This window comes from Chiloscyllium punctatum, chromosome 30 (genome assembly GCF_047496795.1).
Source record: "Chiloscyllium punctatum isolate Juve2018m chromosome 30, sChiPun1.3, whole genome shotgun sequence".
NCBI lineage: Eukaryota > Metazoa > Chordata > Chondrichthyes > Orectolobiformes > Hemiscylliidae > Chiloscyllium > Chiloscyllium punctatum.
Window position 1 is genome coordinate 38,801,884 of NC_092768.1, and position 21,431 is coordinate 38,823,314.

The 21,431-nt window shown below is 46.7% G+C and overlaps 1 protein-coding gene and 1 pseudogene across 2 annotated transcripts in view; both read right to left on the reverse strand.

The window, feature by feature from the left end:
- Positions 1 to 158: 158 nt before the first annotated feature.
- LOC140455863 (U1 spliceosomal RNA) lies at positions 159 to 299 on the reverse strand (annotated as a pseudogene).
- Positions 300 to 8,631: 8,332 nt separating this feature from the next.
- LOC140455427 (cytochrome P450 2K1-like) overlaps positions 8,632 to 21,431 on the reverse strand; it is a 34,591-nt gene continuing 21,791 nt past the window's right edge. Inside the window, exons 4-9 of one of the 2 annotated variants that reach the window (XM_072550294.1) lie at positions 19,742 to 19,902; positions 18,534 to 18,707; positions 17,046 to 17,187; positions 14,331 to 14,515; positions 11,978 to 12,119; positions 8,632 to 9,219 (exon numbers count right to left, since the gene is read on the reverse strand). In XM_072550294.1, coding sequence (XP_072406395.1) covers positions 9,041 to 9,219; positions 11,978 to 12,119; positions 14,331 to 14,515; positions 17,046 to 17,187; positions 18,534 to 18,707; positions 19,742 to 19,902 — 983 coding nt within the window. In that variant the 3' untranslated portion in view covers positions 8,632 to 9,040. The remainder of the gene's footprint in view (positions 9,220 to 11,977; positions 12,120 to 14,330; positions 14,516 to 17,045; positions 17,188 to 18,533; positions 18,708 to 19,741; positions 19,903 to 21,431) is intronic. The other variant, XM_072550295.1, reaches the window with a different exon arrangement.

The window sequence follows — 21,431 nt, forward strand, 5'->3', positions numbered from 1 at the left end:
AAACTTGGGACGGCTCTTGCTTGGAGAGGGAAGAAAGGTATACCAAAGACTGCCCGAGCAAACCTGGGCGTTAACGGAGCCGTGAGAAGGCAAGTTGCAGTATAACAGCACTGCCTACAGAAAAAGCACAATTCAGATTCTGCCATTAGTTTGTAAATCAGGGGAGAGGGCGAACGCAGTCCCCCACTATCACAAATTTTGCAGTCGAGTATCCCGCATTTGGGGACATCGCAGGCGTCAGCACACCCAAAATGCAATGGGATAGCCTTATCCTGGGAATGGCACTTTTTTTTAATTTTAAAAATATACTTAATTCATGAAATAATTTGATGGGCTGTACAGTTGGTCATGCCATACATATGTCAACATTTTCATACACAGATCAAAATTTATCATTGTTATCTCAATCATATGCCCATATATTTAGCTGAGGTGTCAGCAGAGCCCAATTGACTGCATGGGCCCCCTGTTCTTCTTTAGGCAGATGTTACACAGTGGTCTTTCCCCGGGGGAAAAAATACACCCAATGCCACCTTTGTGTGTGGCTGCATCAAGCTGTGTGTGGATCCCCGGTACGCAAACACCAAGTGTCACTACGTACTGAGGTTCTACCTGTCCCCGGTGTTGCGAAGGATGGGCCTGGCCTCGCTGCCGCGGAACGCTCCGAGTAGTTGGACCGTTCCGTATCACCTGTCCTTCGTGGAGAAGTTTATGAGGAAAAACACCTTAGACCACAAGTCCATCAGGAAGTGGTCAGCACGTAGCGTCCTTGAGACCCTTCGGGAAAAGGAGAGGGCGGATCCTGTCGAGCGGTTCCCTGAGCAGACTGTCAAAGCCATTTGGCAGAATGCCTCATCGCCAGAACTTTCCAACAAGCACCAAGACGTGGCTTGGCTGGTGGTGAGAAGGGCTCTGCCTGTGAGATCCTTTATGCATGCCCGGACTCTCAGCCGCACCGCACGCTGCCCTCGAAGTGGCTGCGGTGGGGACAAGACTGTCACACACCTCCTTCTGGAATGTGCCTATGCAGAAGAAGTCTGGAGAGGAATGCAGTGGTGCTTGTCGAGGTTCGTCCCGAGCAGCGCCGTCACGCGGGACTCCGTGCTCTACGGCCTATTCCCTGGGACTCACACCGAGACGAACATTAACTGCGCCTGGAGGATCATCAACTCGGTGAAGGACGCTCTCTGGGCGGTCCGAAACCTGTTGATCTTCCAGCTGAAGGAGTTGACCCCGACTGAGTGTTGCAGACTGGCACATTCCAAGGTCCAGGACTATGTGTTGAGGGACGTGCTGAAGCTTGGGGCAGCTGCCGCCAAGGCGCGGTGGGGAAATACCACCGTGTAAGATCGGCCTGCCTAAAGAAGAACAGGGGGCCCACGCAGTCATTTGGGCTCTGCTGATGCCTCAGCTAAAAATGTAATCGTACAGACCTGTAAATAGGAATGATTACTCTGTTTTGGTATGCCAAGAAATGGAATGTTTACATATGTATTGCATGTCCAACTGTACAGACCATCAAAGTATTTTATAAATAAAGTATATTTTTGAAATTAAAAAAGTTAGGTTTTGATACTCGTGTTCAGCAGACAGTGCTTTCAGAGTGCTGCTCCATCATCAGGTTGCTGTGGAGAATAGGACCAGAAGACACAGAATTTATAGCAAAAGTTTTCAGTGTCATGCAACTAAAATGATATATTGAACAAACCTGGATTGTTGTTAAGTCTTTCATCATTAGAATATTTCAATTCATTAATATGTAAATCACCTTTTCAAGATAACTTAAGGTTTCATAACAAATGGTGATAATTCAGCTCAGACAATGCATTAAAGGTGTGAGGTTAGAGTCTGTCTATTTCCCAACCTTTCCTGAAGAAGGGCTTTGATTCTATTTCCAACATGAAATTTACAAAACATACATGTATTGACTGCCTGCAGATTGTGCATTTTTTGAGCAAAATAGAATGTATCTGCAAATATAATTCTATCAATATAACTTCACCCCATAGACTAATATGTGTGTGCATGTGTTTGAGAGAGAGGGAGAGAGTTGGTATGTGCATGTGAGTGGGTGAGTGTTAGTGAAAGTGAGAGAGTGTGTTTGCATGTGTGAAAGCTTGGTGAAAATGTGTATGAGTGTGGGAGGTGTATGTTTGTGTGTTGAGAGAGAGAGTGTGTATGAGAGAGGGTCTGAATGACTGTGTGAGTATGTAAGAGTGTGTGTCTATGTGTTCTTGTGTGTGAGGGAGAGTGTGTAGTGTAGTGGGGTCACCTGTAGTGTGACATGAACCCAAGGTCCCAGTTGAGGCCATCCCCATGGATACCGAACTTGGTTATCAGCCTCTGCTCGGCCACTCTGAGTTGTTGTATATCCCAAAGTCCGCATTGGAGGACACACACTCTTACATACTCACACAGTCACCCGATGATCTGAGGCCAAATTTCCCTGATTGCTGAAGTGTTCCCCAACTGGGAGCGAACACCCCTGCCTGGTGATTGCTGTGTGGTGTCATCTGTTGTTGTAGCGTCTGCTTGGTCTCACCAATAAACCATACCTCGGGGCATCCTTGCCTGCAGCGTATGAGGTAGACAATGCTGGCCGAGACAAAGATTGGGATACAGCCAGTACACGGTGGGTGGTGTCCCCACGTGTAATGGTGGTATCTGTGTCCTCACTTTGACATGTCCTGCAGGGTTGCCATGATAGGGATGTACAGTGTTGTGGTCGATGTCGTCCTGAAGGCTGGGCAGTCTGTTTAAGGTCTGGTGGTTGTTTAAAGGCGAGAACTGAAGGCATAGGGAAGGTCTTGGCGAGATGCTCATCCTCATCGATAACATGTTGCAAGCTGCGAAGAACACGGTGTCATTTTTCAGCTCCCAGGAAGTACTGAACAACGAAGGATACTGTTGGTTGCAGCTCGTATCTGTCTCCTGAGGAGGTCATTACGGGTACTCGCTGTGGCACATCGGAACTGGCAGTCGATGAGTTGATCATCGTACCCTGTTCTTTTACGAACATCCTTGAGCACCTTCAGGTGTCTGTTATGTTCCTCCTCATCTGAACAGATCCTGTGAATGTGTAGGGCTTGTCCACAGGGGATGGCTGTTTTAATAGGTTGTGGGTGGAAGCTGGGGAAGTGTAGCATTACGAGATTATCTGTGGGTTTGGGGAGAGTGGGATACTGAGGTCCATATCCTTGATGGAGATGCATGTGTCGAAGAATGAGACAGCTACGAAGGAATAGTCTGATGGTCAGTCTGATGGTGGGATGAAACCAGCAATTGGTGTTTTGTTTATGATTTACAGCATCCAAAGTTCTTTCAGTTCCCTCCATTAACTGCCTGCCTTTCCACCCATTTTTATGTTGTCTGTAAGTTTGGTGATGGTACATTCCCTTCCTTCCTCCAAGTGGTTAATAGAAACACTTGTGGTCCCAGCACTGACCTCTGGAGAACCCCATTGGTTATAGGTCACCCACCTGAAAAAGAAGCCCTTATCTCCACTCGGTGTTTCTTGGCAAATAGCCAATTCTGTAGCCAGGTCAAAATGTGCCAATGTGCATCGATGACACTTGGGGAATAAGAGAATCAAGAGAGTGCTTACACCCCAGGAAGAGCTCTCTGTAAGACTGGATTGCCCTATTTCTACCTCAGATAGTTAATCAATTCTCCTCAGAAAGCCAAAGCTGATCAAGCCTCCTGTGTGCTCTGCAGCAATGTATTCCAGATCCAAATCACTTGTGCTGTTTCTCGTGTCAGCATTGCATGTTTTGCCAGTGGGGATCCCCAATCTTCATATTAAATAGACATCATTGGAGAAAATGTGGGAAATATTGCTCAGAAACCATAGAGTCCCTACAGTGTGGAAGCAGGTCATTAGGCCCATTGAGTCTATACTGACCCTCCAGGGAGCATCCCAACCAGACCCACCCCCTACCCTATAACCCTGCATTTCCCATGGCCAATCCACCCTAACCTGCACACTATTGGACACGGGGAGAATGTTCAAGCTCCACACAGACAGTTGCCCGAGGGTGGATCCGAAACTGGATTCCTGGTGCCGTGAGGCTGCAGTGCTAACCACTGAGCCACCCTCCCACCCATGTTTCCATATCATTGATTCAGGTTAAGGAGCTGCCACAGCCAGGAAATGATGTCAATCTCAGACTTTATACTGTGGTGTGTTGGGGATAACAAATGGGCATCTTTAAATTTGGGAAGGAATTTGAAGAAGTGGGCATGCAGAAACTATTCCTGTTTTTCGGATAACTCCAGAGGAAACATTTACAATTGTTGCATGGGAATGAGCATGGAACATTGGAGGATTTGTTTCCATGTCGTGTTGCAGGTAGGGAATTCCCCACAGAATGGAGCGTTTGAAGCAGTCTCCATCCATCATTTTGACAGAAAGTTTGATCCATTCGTGACATAAAAGGGAAAAAGAGCGTGGCTTTTTGGGGAGGCGATGGGATATTGGGACTAACCACAGCTCAGGAGATGTTCTGAGGTGCAGGTTCGAATCCCATTGCGACAGATGCTGGAATTTGAATCCTAAGAAATCAGGAATTAGTTGTCTTTAAAGTTTAGAGTTTTAGGTATCACTGGTAAAAGGGACTATGGCGATAGTGCGAGTAAATGGTAACTGTTCAATCAGCCATGGCTACATTACATGGCGGGATAAATGGTCTGCTGTCCCTGTGTTCCTGGGGATGAGAGGTGGTAATCAAAACAGGAGCAGGTTTGTGAGGTGTACTGATAATAACGTAGGAGAATGTGAGGACTGCAGATGCTGGAGAGTCAGAGTTGAAGAGTGTGGTGCTGGAAAAGTACAGCCGGTCAGGCAGCATCCGAGGGGCAGGAGAGTGGACGTTTCAGGCATAAACCCTTCACGAGGAAGGGCTTTTCACTTGTTTTTGTGCTGGAACTTCAACTGGCCCTAATGTGCAGTGCAGGGGTTACTCCAGCAGAGAGAGGCAGTGGTCCATCTGCTGCGGTCTGTGGAGCTAACTGTGTCTGGAGCTGACCGTTTTCCAGCATTAAGGAAGATATTCACCCCAGCTGCCTGCACAGTTACAATGCTCCCCTCACAAGGTAGCAACAGGAGTAGACCATTCAGCCTGTAGATGCTGCCCCACCGCTCATTCAGGTCATGGTTTTTCATCATTTATATCAATGATGTTGATGTGAATACAGGAGATATGGTGAGTAAGTTTGCGGATGATGCCAAAATTGGTGGATCCTGTCTCTCTCTTTCTTTCTCTCTGTAGCCCCCACCCACACGTCCCCACCCCCTCCCCTGGTTTACAATCCACAGAGAAGACGGTTCTGTATTTGTCCAGCAGAGGGAGCATCCTTGAGGGAACTTCTGCCATTTTGCACTGGGCAGGCCCATGTTTATTGAGCTTTCGTTCTCTCACCCCACAGATACCCCCTTCCAATCATCACTTCCCCCCTTTCACGTTGTTCTATACCACAGTAACTGCCACGTGATTGTCCCTACCCTACATAATTCCTACACTTACTTGCAATTCTCTCCACACGTATGATTTTCTCTCTGCCATTTATTACCACCCCATGAATGCCACTTCTGCATTTTCCTTCACTCAAGCAATTTTTCCGAGCCCCTGTTTCGAAATACCACTGAGGTCCGAGACCTGGGAAAAGTAATGTCAAATACAGTGTGTGCTGGAAATCTGCTGCAAACATCGGGGTCTGGGTGGAGAAACTCAGCAGATCTGGCAGCAGGAGAAAGTGAGGACTGCAGATGCTGGAGATCAGAGTCGAGAGTGTGGTGATGGAAAAGCACAGCTGGTCAGGCAGCATCTGAGGAGCAGGAGACTCAACGTTTCGAGCATAAGATCTTCAGCAGGAATGAGAAGGGGTGCCCAAGGGGGCTGAGAGATAAATGGGAGAGTGGGTGAGGGTGGGGGGGAAGGCAGCTGGGAATGTGATAGTTCGATGAAGGGGAGGGTAACGGTGACAGAGTGGAGGGTGGAACGGATAGGTGGGAAGGAAGATGGACAGGTACGAGAGGGAGGTGCCGAGTTGGAAAGTTGGATCTGGAATTGGAGGGGAATTAAGGAACCTGGTGAAATCAACATTGATTCCGTGTGGTTGGAGGGTCCCAAGGCAGAAGATGAGGCATTCTGCCTCCAGGCGTCGGGTGGCCAGAATTTGGTGGTGGAGGAGACCCAGGACTTGCAAATCCTTGCGGGAGTGGGAGGGGGAGTTGAAGTGGTCAACCATAGGGTGGTGGGGTTTTTTGGTGCAGGTATCCCAGAGATATTCCATGAAACATTCCACAAATTGGCATTCTGTCTCCCCAATGTAGAGGAGACCGCATCGGGAGCAACGGACACAGTAGTGTGTGGAAGTGCAGGCAAATCTCTGTTGAATGTGGAAGGATGTGGTGGATGCCAGGACATTGATTAAAGTTGAGGAGGAGATAGACAGATGTTTAATTAGTGATGGGTTGGAGGGATATGGAGAGTGGGCAGCAAAGTGGAGTTGAAGCCAAGATGAGTTCAGCCTTGGTCATATTCAATCAAGGGGTTCAATTGGTCAGTCCCATTCCCACTTCTTGTGTTCCTACATTGTTATGTAAGTGAGATGCCTTCAGCAATAGCAGGAGAAGGTGACATGGAAGGGAGAGAAAGACAGTGGAGATCTAGGGACAGCACGGTGGCTCAGTGGTTAGCACAGCTGCCTCACAACGGCAGGGACCCGGGTTCAATCCCACCCTCGGGCAACTGTCTGTGTGGAGTTTGCACATTCTCCCCGTGTCTGAGTAGGTTTCCTCCAGGTGCTCCAGTTTCTTCCCATAGTCCAACGATGTGCATCTTAGGTGGATTGCCCATTGTGTCCAGGGATGTGCAGATTCGATGAATTGGCACAGTAAATTGCCCAGAGTGTTCAGGGCTGTGGGTCAGGGTGGATTGGCCAGTGTTAAATAGTCCACAGTATCCAGGGATGTGCAGGATGGTGCCTTAGCCACGAGGAGAGCAGGGTTAGGGTTGAGGATGGGTGTGGGTAGGATGCTCTTTGGAGGATTGGTATGGACCTGTTGGGCCGAATGGCCTGTTCCCACACTGTGGGGATTCTATCTCTTCCCTAAATACACAAAGATTAATTTTGGTCTGCCCCATTCCCAGGGATGCTGTGAGTTGCGAGCAGAGATCTGTATAAGTGACAGACCCAGGGATACAGAGGTGTTCAAAAAGGCACCATGAATTCTCGATCATGTGACCTCTCAGTGTTATATACATGAGCCTGTGTAACAGAGGTAAAGTACAAACCTGCTCATCTCCATGCTCTGAACTCAAAACAGCAAGCAACCAGCCACCAGTCCAGGCCCCACACTCTGGGCACTATTCATAGAGTAGAATCCTCACAGGATGGAAACAGGCCATTCAGCCCAACAAGTCCACACTGACCCTCTGAAGAGTAACCCACCCAGACCCATTCCCCCACCCTATTACTCTACATTTACCCCTGACTAATGCATCTAACCACATCCCTGAACACTGTGGGGTAATTGAGCACAGCCAATCCAGCCTTACCTGCACATCTTTGGATCGTGGGAGGAAACCCACACAGACACAGGGAGGCTGTGCAAATTCTACACAGACAATCGCCCGAGTCTGGGATCGAACCTGGGTCCCTGGCGCTGTGAGGCAGCAGTGCTAACCACAGGACCATCGTGCTGCGGACTCAGGGGTGCGTCTACAAAACTGTCTGCCCCAGGCTGGGACTAGCTCATATACAAAACAAGTCGTGGCTCTATTTTGGTGTCCAATAAGAAACAATTCTCCTTTCCAGCTGTGACTCCCCAATTATTACAGAGAGCAAAATGCGCTGTCGCAGATTAACAATTCACTTCAGTGTAGGTGTTGGAGATCATGCTGTGGTTGTCCAGGACCTTGGTTAGGGCCCTTTTGGAATACTGTGTTCAGTTCGGGTCTCCCTGCTATAGGAAGGATGTTGTGAAACTTGAAAGGGTTCAGAAAAGATTTACAAGGATGTTGCCAGGATTGGAGGATTTGAGCTACAGGGAGAGGCTGCATAGGCTGGGGCTGTTTTTACTGGAGTGTCGGAGGCTGAGGGATGACCTTCGAGGGGTTTACAAAAACCATGAAGGATATGGAGAGGGTGAACAGCCAATGTCATTTCCGCAAGGTCGGGAGTGTAAAACACGAGGGATTTAGGTTTACTGTCAGAGGGGCAAGATTTAAAAGGGACTTGAGGGACAATTTTTTCACATAGAGACTGTTGAGTGTATGGAATGAGCTGCCAGAGGAAATGGTGGAGGTTGGAACAATTACAACATTTAAAAGGCATCTGGATGGGTGTATGAATAGGAAGAGTTTGGAGGGATATGGACCAAGTGCAGGCAAAAGGTATTAGATTAGGTTGGGCTACCTGGTCAGCATGGACAAGGTGGACTGAAGGGCCTGTTTCCGTGCTGTACATCTCTATGACTGTACGACTCTAATAGTGAACATGGTTCAACCATTCAGTTATTCATATTAATCTGACAGTTTTTACACAATTAGGTTTCCATGGACCTAGACCGACCAGTCTGACTAGGTTGTGTGAAACCTGCCAAACAAACAGTTCAGAGGGAAATGCGAATTATTGCAAGATTCGGGAACATGGTTTAATCATTCAGTCATTGCAATGCATCAGTTCAAATAACTCAATGAATGTAACGCTCCAAAAAGCAAGGATTCTCCTCAAAATGAATCAGTCACACAGGTTTGGAATGGGGTCTGAGTTAACTTGCAAAGAGTATTCAAACCCTCAATGAAATGTCTGCCTCCTTTTGTAATGGGAGAACATTCTCAGTTGATTCCCTGGAAACATTATCGTGACAGAAGTGAAGTTGGGATGATATAGATTTGTACGAAGAGTAAATGATTGTGTGCCACGTCACATAGAGACAGGGTAATCCGCTTCTGGTGCTGCCTCACACTTTGTGCTGCAGCTCCCACCTTTATAAACCCAGCAGTGAAAGACCGACTGGGCCTGTCGCTGGGTCCCATCAGCGAGACACAGCACAAACCCGGTGGGGTTTTGGGTTGGACACTAAGCCGATTCTCGGGCTGGTGTCCAGGTCTGTCACCCCTGGAGGGGCCTGGAAGTGGAACTTCTGCAGCAGGGTGGTGAAGAACAGGAAAAGCTCCACTTTAGCCAGTGCCTCACCAGCGCACACCCTGTGACCTGAAAAAGAACAGGGGGCGGTCAGTACCTCACCCACACACACACACACACACACACACAGACACAGACATATACACACACACAGACACAGATATATACACACACACAGACACACAGACACACACACAGACACAGACAGACACACCCACATACACACACATATACACACAGACACACATACACACACACACACATACACACACATATACACACACACACAAACACACACACACAGAGACACACACATACACACACACAAACACACACACACACAGACACACACACAGACATACATACACACACACACATACACACACATATACACACACACAGACACACACATATACATACACACAGACACAGACATACACACACACAGACACACACAAACACGCATAGACACAGACACACACCAACACACACTCAGACCCACACTGACCCCCCCACACACACACACACCCATTCACACACACACATATGCACACCCACTCACACACACAGATACACACACACATACACACACATAAACACAGACACACACATACACACACACAGACATACACACACACACATACATATACACACATGTACACACACACAGACACACACATACACACACACACACAAACACATACACACACACACACTCACACACACAGACACAAGCACACACACACACACACACACACACACACACACAGTCCGTTCATAGACCACCATCTTCCAAACCCCCATCGCTGAAACCATCCCAATGGTCACCAAATGCAAGCAATTCCATTCCCAGCAGTGTCTCTCGATCCCTGTACAGACAGAACCCGAACAGCTGGGAGTACATTCGGCCCTTCATGCTCTTTGCTCATTCAATAAGAACCTGGCTGATCTGCTCCCTCAACCCCACCTTCCCAAACCTTCCCCATTCCTATCCATTTAATTCAGATCCAATTACTCGGTCCTGAATCTACTCAATGACTGAACATCCACAGACCCTCAGGGCAGGGAATTCCATCGTCACACCCCCCTCTGAGTGAGAGAACATTGTCCTCTCCCCATCCTAAATGGACACTCCTTTACTGTGAGACTGTCCATTGAACAGAAATGATGGAGTTTAATTCAGATAAATGGGAGGTGCTGCATTTTGGGAAAGTAAATCTTAGCAGGACTTATACACTTAATGGTAAGGTCCGAGGGAATGTTGCTGAACAAAGAGACCTTGGAGTGCAGGTTCATAGCTCCTTGAAAGTGGAATCGCAGGTAGATAGGATAGTGAAGAAGGCGTTTGTTATGCTTTCCTTTATTGGTCAGAGTATTGAGTACAGACGTTGGGAGATCATGTTGTGGCTGTACAGGACTTGTGAGGCCATTGTTGGAATATTGCATGCAATTCTGGTCTCCTTCCTATCAGAAAGACGTTGTGGAACTTGAAAGGGCTCAGAAAAGATTTACAAGGATGTTGCCAGGGTTGGAGGATTTGAGCTATAGGGAGAGGCTGAACAAGCTGGGGCTGTTTTCCCTGGAGCGTTCGAGGCTGAGGGGTGACCTTATAGAGGTTTACAAAATTATGAGGGGCATGGATAGGGTAAACAGGCAAAGTCTTTTGCATTGGGTCAGGGAGTTCAGAACTAGAGGGTTTAGGGTGAGAAGGGAAAGATATAAAAGGGACCTAAGGGGCAACCTTTTCACCCAGAGGGTGGTGTGTGTATGGAATGAACTGTCAGCTGATGTGGTGGAGGCTGGTACAATTGCAACATTTAAGAAGCATTTAGATGGGTATATGAATAGGAAGGGTTTGGAGGGATATGGGCCGGGTACTGGCAGGTGGGACAAGATTGGATTGGGATACCTGGTCGGCACGGATGGGTTGGGCCGAAGGGTCTGTTTCCATGCTGTACATCTCTATGACTCGATGACACATCCCCTCTCCAGGGCCTGAAGAATTATCCTTATTTCAAAGTATTTAAGGAATAGAGCACCAAGACCCTGTTCCAGGAACCAGCTCAGTGACTCTCTCTAAGCTAACTTTACCCTTCCTTGGGTGGAGAGACCAAAACTGTGATTGAGTGTGGTCCCACCAAACCCTGATGGGATCGCAGGACCTGTGGCACCTCCTGAGCTGAATTAATTGACATTACTGGTCATAGCCTTCGAATTTAACTTCCCTTTTCTTTATTCACTCATGGAACATGAATGTCACTGGCTGGGCCCAGTACTTACTGCCCATTCCTGATTTGTCCCGTTGAGAAGGTGATGGTGAACTGGCTTCTTGAAACTCTACAGTCCCTCCGAGCCACTCACCATCCGGACCTTAAGACCACGAGAAATAAGAACTGGAGCAGACCATTCGGCCCCTCGAGACTGTTCTGCCATTCAATAGGATTATGGCTCATCCCACATTCTTCACATCCACTGGCCTGCCTTTTCCATCTCCCCATTCCTTCAGTGTCATTGGCTCAGAATCGTGGAGCTCCCTCCGTAACAACATTTGTCTACAGCGCACGGACTGCAGCGGGTCAAGACACCAGCCCACCACCACCTTCTCAAGGGGGCGACTTGGGGAATGGGCAATAAATACTGGGCCCAGCCAGTGACACCTACAGACCATGGATGAAGTAAGAGCCAAATGGGGGAGCTCAACCCATTGGGAAATTTTGGAGCTTGCTCCCAGTTCAAATCAGAGCTGGCTCTCCACAGTCAGTTGCCTCACTTCAGAAATGGGAATATTTTAGTAAGGGAACACACGGCCCCTTTTCCAACCGGTTACCTGCAGAGAAAGGCATGAAGGCTTCTCTCTTCACAAAATTCCCATCAGCATCCAGGAAGTGAGCCGGGTTAAACTGGTGGGGCTTTTCCCATTGGGTTTTATCGTACAGCACCGAGGTCAATAAAAGAATAACATACGTTCCCTGAAAAACACGGAAAGCCATTCTGAATGTGTTACTGTGCCTGTGTTTAATGGAGAGTGAGTCATGCAGGATGTGGAAAACCCAGTTTTCTCCCTGATCCTGTTAGTTTCACTAGATACCTCAGGTTATAACCGACTCCACCTTATTGTCAAATGTAATGGCTCTTCCCCACGATTAAAGAAACTCAATTCCTCAAATTCAAATTGCTGTTTGGCCTGCAGTGGGACATATTTACCTGCAGTGGAGGCTGGGTAGATTAGTGCACAGGGCCCTGCTGCTTGCTGACAGAAGGAACACGTACATAGATTGTGCCTGTTCAACTCAATAAAATAGGTGACTGCCTTTATCCAGTTCACTCTTCAGGGCAATCATAGTCAACCTGCCCAGTTTGAAACTTAAACAGAGCTTGGCAGTTAAGCGCCAGTCATCATTAACTGGTGCATTTGCTTTGACCTCTGCTAATCAGAGTCTACTGGCCAACCAATCAGCACTTTCCTCTCATTCATTAACAATAATGTTACCCTTTTCATTGATGAGTGCAAAGTGTTTGTAACAGGATTAAGAGTCAGATGGCACATTTTAACCACATTTTGAAAAAAAGCATGTGTGAGGTGCGATTTGACGCATTTTAAAAAACACAAATGTGAGGTGAGATTTAAAATCAAACCTCTTCCCACAGTTCGTGACTGGGTTTGGAATGAAGTATGGTCAAGGCAGGTTCACATGAGGCATTCAGGAGAGCACTTGATGATTATTTCAATAGGACCAATGGCTTATGGGGGAAAGGCAGACGTTTGGTTCTGTCAAAATGCTAAAGAGAGCTAGTACAGATAAGATGGGAGAAATGGCCTCATTTTTCACCGTTGAGGTTGTGTGATGGGAACCTTCGATGTGACTTTTTTATTAGCAATTCTCAACATTGAAATTCCCCCTTTTAATTTGTTTCCCTTCTAACTCAATTCCTGTATTTATTCAGAAAGTACCATAATATTATTACCACGGTGACAATGTTCCAAGTAGAACCCTTCTTCAGGACTGGGGTGAGGGTGAGGGGAGCTGCAGATAAAGGTGGGGGGGGGGATGTGGTGGAGGGTTTTGGGTAGGGAGTGGGCCGGGTGGCAGGGAGCAGTGGAAGAGAGTGGGAGGGTCTGGGAAGGGAGGTTGTTTGAAATTGGAGAGCTCAATGTTGAGGCGGAGGATAATGGACATGTCGGAGAGGGTATGGGAAGGGGAATTGAAATAGGCGGTGGTTGGGAGGGCAGGTTGGCCAACTCCAACTAGACCCAACCCGAAGAACATCTCCCCCTCCCCACCCCTCTCTGCCCTCAGGAAAAAAACGTTCCCTTCAACAGTCCTTAGTTTGTGCCACTTTCCCACCAACATATCCCCATCACCCCACACTCAACCCATGGTACCTCCCCTGCAACCGGAAAAGGTACAAAACCTGCTGGTACACCACTTTCCTCACCTCCCTCCAGGGCCCCAAACAGTCCTTCTAGGTCAGAGAGAGGTTCACCTGCCTCACTTCCAACCTAGTTTACTGTATCAGGTCCTCCCAATGTGGTCTTCTCTACACTGGGGAGGCCAAATGTAAACTTAAGGAACTGTTCACTGAACATCTCAGCCGGGCCCAGAGGGGCCGACCTGACCTCCCAGTCACTGTCCATTTTAATTCCCCTTCCCACTCCCTCTCCAATATGATCATCCTCAACCTTTTCCATTGCCAGACCACAAGTTGGAGGAACAACACCTCATCTTCTGCCTGGGCAGCCTATGGCCAGGAGGACTCATCATTGAGTTCTCCAATTTCAAATAACCTCCCTCTCCATCCCCTGACTCCCTTCCCAGCCCCTCCCCCTCCCTTCCACTCCTAGGATCGACCCTTCCTTCCTTTTACCAACTGGATACATTCCTCCCATCGACCAACCAGATGATGCCCTCTCCTTGTGTTCACCTATTCCTACCTCACCAATCTGACCCTCTCCCCACCCAAAACCCTCCCCAACCCTATCCCCTCACCCCCACCCCCAGTCCTGAAGAAGGCTTACACTCGAAACACCCACTTCCCCACCTCCTGATGCTGCCTGACTTGCTGTGTCCTTCCAGCCTCCTGTTTGTTTATTTTGGTTTCCAGATCCTGCAGTTTCTTTTGTCTCGAACAATGCTCCAAGTGGCACAAATTGTGAAAAGTAAGCCTTGTATCTCTGATACCTTTGGAAGGAAACACCCTCTGAAATGTGTTTCCTCGGTTGTCGAATGAGAAAGGTTCGTGACAATGTTGGCAAACCTCTGGATTTCGTGAATCACAGCCTCAGTGTAGGGCATGTGTCTCTGGTCTTCTGTCCTCGGGAATCGACCAGCTCCTATCACCCGATCAATTTCATCTTGAACTTTCCCTGAAATAGACAAAAAGGTAAAGATCTTTGGATGGTGGGAAACAGTTTACTGCAGACTGAACTGAAGTGGAGAACTTTGTGTTGTTGAGTGACATGGACCGGGCTCGATCAGTTCCATTGTCAGTACATTCCCCTCTCAATATTTTGTCTCATCAACTCTGACAGGCATAAACATCAAACTGCCCCAAACACACAGTTGATATGATCCCACCCACTGTGTGCTAACCTCCAAGGTAAATTTTTATTGTTCACTACTGAGGACAATTTGACAATCTATTTAAAATAATTCCATGCCACTATTCATATTTATTACCCTTGAGAAGGTTCCAATTGAAAGTGCTGATTTGTCGAGTCATAATTTCCACAAAAAAAGTGCTGGGCAGGAAACTCGGCAGAGGCAGGATGATCCCAGGAGGGACATTTTAGGGCCACCCCCAGAGTATCCCTCCTCAACCTAGATCGAAAGTATAACAAATCAATCCAAGTGGCCCATCCCCTCTGCAGTGACCTGTTTATTGGGATAACTGTTCACCTCAACCTACATAAAGCCTTCTTGCCTTCAGTCCAATTTGGAATCAGACAGTGAGGTAATTATTTACCCAAGTGAATCAGACTGACAGAGGATCTGCCAGTTCTGTTGGATTCCCGATGTCCCTGAGGGAGGTGAGAGAGGTCTTGGATACAACTTGTTCGAGGCTTATCAATGCTCTGTCTCCACATTCCATGCTGTTGGTTCCCCTTGACCACAACGATCCACAAGATTGGACGGTTCACTGTGCAGCTACTGGGGTGTTCACCTGGCTTAAACTCAGGAAAGTTGTGATAAATTGGATAATTCTCAGAACATCGATCCAGGTATGGAGCTCAGTGCTGGACTGCAAGGCTCCACCTAGTGGGATTGGTGTGTAGGTGCAGGAGTATGACTGTGCCACACTGTGAACAGGTTACAGCTCTGCTCTCTTTCAAACCTGCACTCCAAGGTCGAGCATTTTCTCTGGTACTTAATAAAGTTTTTGTGCTCCAATTCCAGGGCAGACATCAAATACAGAACTTAAAATGTGGATTGATGAGATGTGTCAATATTGATTTTGTGTCTTTATGAACGTCACCCTGGGTATCATCCCGGAACCTGCAATGAAAGTTGTCTCCTCTGTGCCCAGAGGTGTCACCTTGGGCTCAAGCTCAGGAAGACTCCACTTGCTGGCTCACTAATGATCAGCTCTTTCTAATCCCAAACATTGGAGGTGTTTCTGATTGAGATGGCCAATATAGTGCTGAGTCCAGAGCTGTTTCAGTATTGCTCTTGATGGTCACTGGGTTCCTGACTGACAATATCTTGTCTTATTCTCAATCAGATTCTTACAGGGGTCAGTATTTTACCCTGAGGGGAGGGTGGGTTTGAGCACCAGATGTAGATATGAAATGCCATGTGCCAAGACACTCATGACAGGAACTAACCTCCCTCTGGGAACATAAAGGACTGACTAAAACAAAACAAAGGAGAGTAGAGCCCAGGAACAGGCCCTTCGGCCCAACCACACTGTGCTTGACACGTGATGCTTTTCTCACTAAAACCCTTTTGCCTCTACGTGGTCAGTATCCCTCTATTCCCTGCCTGTTCCTCAACTGTCAAGATGTCTCTTAAACTTTACTATTGTCTCCACCTCCACCATCTCCACCAGGCACTTACCACCCTCTGGGTAAAAACAAATTTGACTCTCATATTTTTGTTTAACTTACCCCCTTTTACCTTAAATTGATGTCACCCAGGACCTGTCATTAAGGACTCCATCTATCCATGCCTCTCATAATTTGTAAACATCTATCAGGTCACCCCTCATCCTTTGAAATTATAGTGAAAACAACTGAGTTTTTCCACTGTCTCCTCATGGCTAATGCCCTCTACACCAGGCAACATCCTTATAAACCATTTCAGAACCCTCTTCAAAGCCTCCACATCCTTCTGGGAGTGTGGCGACCAGAACTGTACACAATATTTCAAATGCGGCCTCACTAAAGTCCCACACCACTGCCACATGACTTGCTAATTATTCATCCTCTATCCCTGACTAGTGAAGGCAAGCACGCCCAGATGTCTTCTTGACCTCCGTATGTGTTCTCACTTTCAGGGAACTGTGGACCTGCACACCAAATGCCTCTGTATGTTGGTGCTACGAAGGTTTCTGCCATTTACTGTGTGCAGTACTTCCCTCCTGCATTTGATCTCCCGAAATGCATCACCTTCCATTTGTCTGGATTAAACTCCATCTGCCATTTCTCCACCCAACTCTCCAACCAATCTCTAACCTGTTGTATCCTCTGACAATCCTCCTTACCATCCACAGCTCCCCTGAACTGTGTGTCATCCACAAACGCATCAATCAGACCATGTCTGAATTCCCCTCCCAACCATCAATATACATTACAAGCAACAAGATACAATTATACAAGCAACAATATTTTATTAGATTCAGATGCCAATTTAGGCACAACCACCAAACTAACAATCACAGAGTGAAGGATTCCTTACTCTGGATTTCTGGGTAGTTTACCATCAGAAGAAGTCCCCAGCAGAGGGTAGTGGAGGTAGTCTCTGTGCCAGCAGCAAACAGGTCAGTGATTGTAACCACGATATCCTTTTTCTTACTCTCTAAATCTTCACCTCCCAGCTCCTTCAAGACAAAATGAAACAAAGGAGAGTGTGTCGCCTCCTTCAGGAAAATATTCAGCTCCATAAATGTCTGGACAGGGTATGTGTGCCTGAGGATAGTGATCCTTCCAGCCTCTGGTCATGAACGTCACGATGACAATGACAGACTTGGCAGATGGAATACAATGTAGGGCTGGGAAGTGGAGGGAGGAGAAATACACTCACTCATGGTCAGGCTTTGGGGAGGCAATAGACTTCACCAATTTGAAGGTGGAGGGACAGGTCGAGAAGCCCTTTAAAGCAACTTTACAGCTTTTGTTGGACTGAGTACGTTAACCCACACAATTCTGTTTTATATACAAATATATATTAAAATCTGGTGAGGCCTCAGCTGGAATATTGCATCCAGTTCTGGTGTCACACTCTTGGGAAAATGTCAATGCTGGGGCGTGGGTGCAGGGCAGACTTACTGAAGGGGAGAAGATTAAGGGGAGATTCGATAGAACCGTTGGAAATCATGAATGGGTTTGACTGGATAAGTAAGGAGAGACTGATTGCAGGAGCAGGGTGGGTCAGGGACCAGTCCAGTAGGAGGGGGCAACAAGGAGCACTCTACTGCAATGCGATGCTGAGTGACTGGAATTCCTGACACAGACACAAAGCTACATTCACACGAGAGTCGGGGATATACTTGAAGGGAAATAAGTGACAAGGCAGTGGAGAAAGAATAGGGGAGTGGGATAGCTCTACCAGGGAGCAGTTATCGATATGATGGGCCGAGCGACCTTCCCCTCTGCTGTATCACCCTCCAATTCTCTGAAGGAAAGTTGCCTTTCCTGTCTGAGTTCACCATTAGGTTTCAATTCACTCTGGCAGCTCAACAGGGATGAAGGGGCAGAACTTAATGAATGTGGGGTTTAATTTCATTAAAGAGATTGATTTCCCAGTCAAAATGAGAATTATGTGGCTCCGAAGCACTGAACAACAGATTCAGGTGTAATTTCAAGGGCAGTGTTCGGGGAAAATCATGTGTAAAATTAGGAAAGACCTCTCCTCAGTTATATTACTCATGAGACTTTCCATGTTGACTGTTGCAAGATTGAAGCTCACACACCATCAATGCTATATTCTGGACACATTGAGCATCCACGTGATGTCATGAGCACTACGATGAGATAAATAATCAGATACAGTGAGCGCTTGAAGCTACACATCTGTAATGGTATCCAGAAACGAGGGGCAGCACTGAGCAACATTTTAACAGATGTTTGACACAGAATCTTCCTCCATCAAAACCCACAAAGTCCTGGTGTGGAGTCTGAAATCTGGGGAGATACCCCTTCGTGCTGAAGAGGTGTGTCACTGTACCTGCTGATGCCTCAGAATTAAGGCCTCGATGAGTGTCTGGATGCTGTTCTCGCTCAACGTCTCTTTGGCAGCTTTGAAGAAACCTTCAAGGATTTCATGCATCTTCACGAGATTTTGAATAATCTTCCTGCGGCTCGGAATCAGAAATCCCAGAGATGGGTAAGAGTTGTACAGCTGGATTGGAACAAGAACATAAGGATCAGACCTTTGGAGTGATCGTTCCAGTGATTGCTCGTCCACGGTCAGTGCAGCAACTACTTACATTCAGTGATGCTTCATGGGAGATAGGAGATTGTCATGGCAACACCGCACTTCCTCTCCTCTCCTCAGTGCCCCCACCCCAACCCATAAACCCTCCAAATTTACAGATTTAGTTTGAATGCTTTAGCTCTCATCCAGAATGGGTGACCTATCAGCTATCATCTGTTACACATGGATTCCAAAAATCAGATACAGGTCAGACCAAGTAAGGACAGCAGATTTCCTCCAAATTAGTGGACCAGCTGGGCTTTTCTTGCCAATTATATTCATCATTATACTCTTAAATCCAGATTTGTTTTGTTAAAGTGAATTGAAATTCCGCCATCCACCACAGCAGGATTTGAACCTGGCTCCGCCAAGTTGATGTCACTTGCATCATTTTCCTTCATGTGGGAAGCTGAGGGAATCACATCTCTTGAAAGCATTACCCCACCTCCCCCCACCACACCCCGATCCCACCCACTCCCTCTCCATATCAAAAGTCTGGGAGAATGATTCCACTTCGGGGAATCTTTCTGTGATTCTATAAAATGCCTCATTTCATTCTAAATGAGTTCAGAAAACTCATACGGTGACAACACATTCAGTGTCAGGCCAGGTTAATTTTATCAGTGCTGAAGGAGGGCCATTGGACCTGAAACTTTCTCTCCTCAGAGACTACCAGACTTCCTGAGTCTTTCCAGCAACTTCCCAACAATTTTCTGATTGCCAGCAATGCCGCAGTTCTTTCCTTTATTTTAAAATAGATTTCCTCATTTATTTTCTGACCAAAAGTTTTCCAATTTAGCCCACGTAAGCCTGTATCACATATCAGCATTTATGACTGAGACACAATGTTAACAAGAGTCTTCAACCTGTAACAAGTCAGATGTGGAAATAGTCACGCACAACAAATTGCAAATGCCTCAACAATCAGCCTGAGTCCAATACCACAAAACGACAATTACATGTATTGGAGCTGTTCCCAACAGTCTCGTGTTCTCATTAACCATGCTTGTTAGATGGATAAATACTTCATTGTTATAATCAAAACGGTCTCCAAATATAATGGAACAGATGATATTGCTCACAGCCAAGTACATAATCTGTGCAGTTTCAAAAGGCTGACCTGTGAATAAACAGAGAATTCCATTACAAAAAGGCCTCTAAACAGTAATAATACTTCAATCATTGTCCTCTTTTACAAAGCACAAGTTACTCATATAAAACAAAGAACAGTGGAGGCTACAAATCTGAAGCGACAACAGAAATTGCTGGAGAAACTCAGCACATCTGGCAGCATCCCTGGGGAGAAAGCAGAGTTAGTGTTTTAACAAACAACAGTTCATTGCTGGAACAGGCCCTTCGGCCCATCGAGTCTGTACTGATGCATGAAACCTTTCTGAACTAAAACCCTTCTGCCTCCACACACTCCATATCCCTCTATTCCCTGCTTCTTCAGGAATCTGTCCAGTTCCCTATTCAATGTTCCTGTTCTGAAGAAGGGGACTCGAAAGGTTAACGCTGTTTTCCCTCCCACAGATACGCCCCAACCTGCTGAGGTTTGTCAGAATTGGGAAGATTTAAGATTAATCAGGAAGCAGGAAGTCAAAATTGCAGCTTTTAGATGAGTCATAGTCATAGAGATGTACAGCATGGAAATAGACCATTCGATCTATATCTAGTGCCTTTTGCCAGTACTTGGCCCATATCCCTCTAAACCCTTCCTATTCATACACATATCCAGATGAATTTTAAATGTTGTAACCATATCAGCCTCCACCACTTCCTCTGGCAGCACATTCCATACATGTACCACCCTTTGCATGAAAATGTTGCCCCTTTAGGCATCCATTATATCTTTCCCCTCTCACCCTAAACCTATGCTCTCTCCAGTTCTGGGCTCCCCTACCCCAGCGAAAAGGCCTTGTCTATTTACCTGATCCATGCCTCTCATGATTTTATAAACCTCTATGAGGTCATCCCTCAGCCTCCGACACTCCAGGGAAAACAGCCCTAGCCTCTTCAGCCTCTCCCGATAACTCAAACCCTCCAACCCTGGCAACATCCTTGTGAATCATTTCTACACCATTTCAAATTTCACAATATCCTTCCTTGAGGAGGGAGACCTGAATTGCACAAAATCTTCCAAAAGTGGCCTAGCCAATGTCCTGTACAACATGACTTCCCAACTCCTATACTCAATGCTCTTAGCAATAAAGAAAAGCATACTAAATGCCTTCTTCACTATCCTATCTACCTGCAACTCCACTTTCAAGGAACTATGAACCTACCTTCCAAGGTCTCTTTATTCAGCAACACTCCCTAGGACCTTACCATTAAGCGCATAAGACCTGCCTGATTTGCCTTTCCAAAATACAGCATCTCGCATTATTAAAATTAACCTCTATTTGCCACTTTTCGTCCACTGGCCGATCTTGCCAAGATCCTGTAGTACTCTGAGATAACCTTGGTTGCTGTCTGCAACACCTACAATTTTGGCATCATCTGCAAACATACCAACAATACTTCCTGTGTTCACATCCAAATCATTTATATAAATGATAAAAATCAATGAACCCAGGCACTGATCCTTGTGGCACTCCACTGGTCATAGGCCTCCAGTCTGAAAAGCAACCCTTCACTAACACCCTCTGT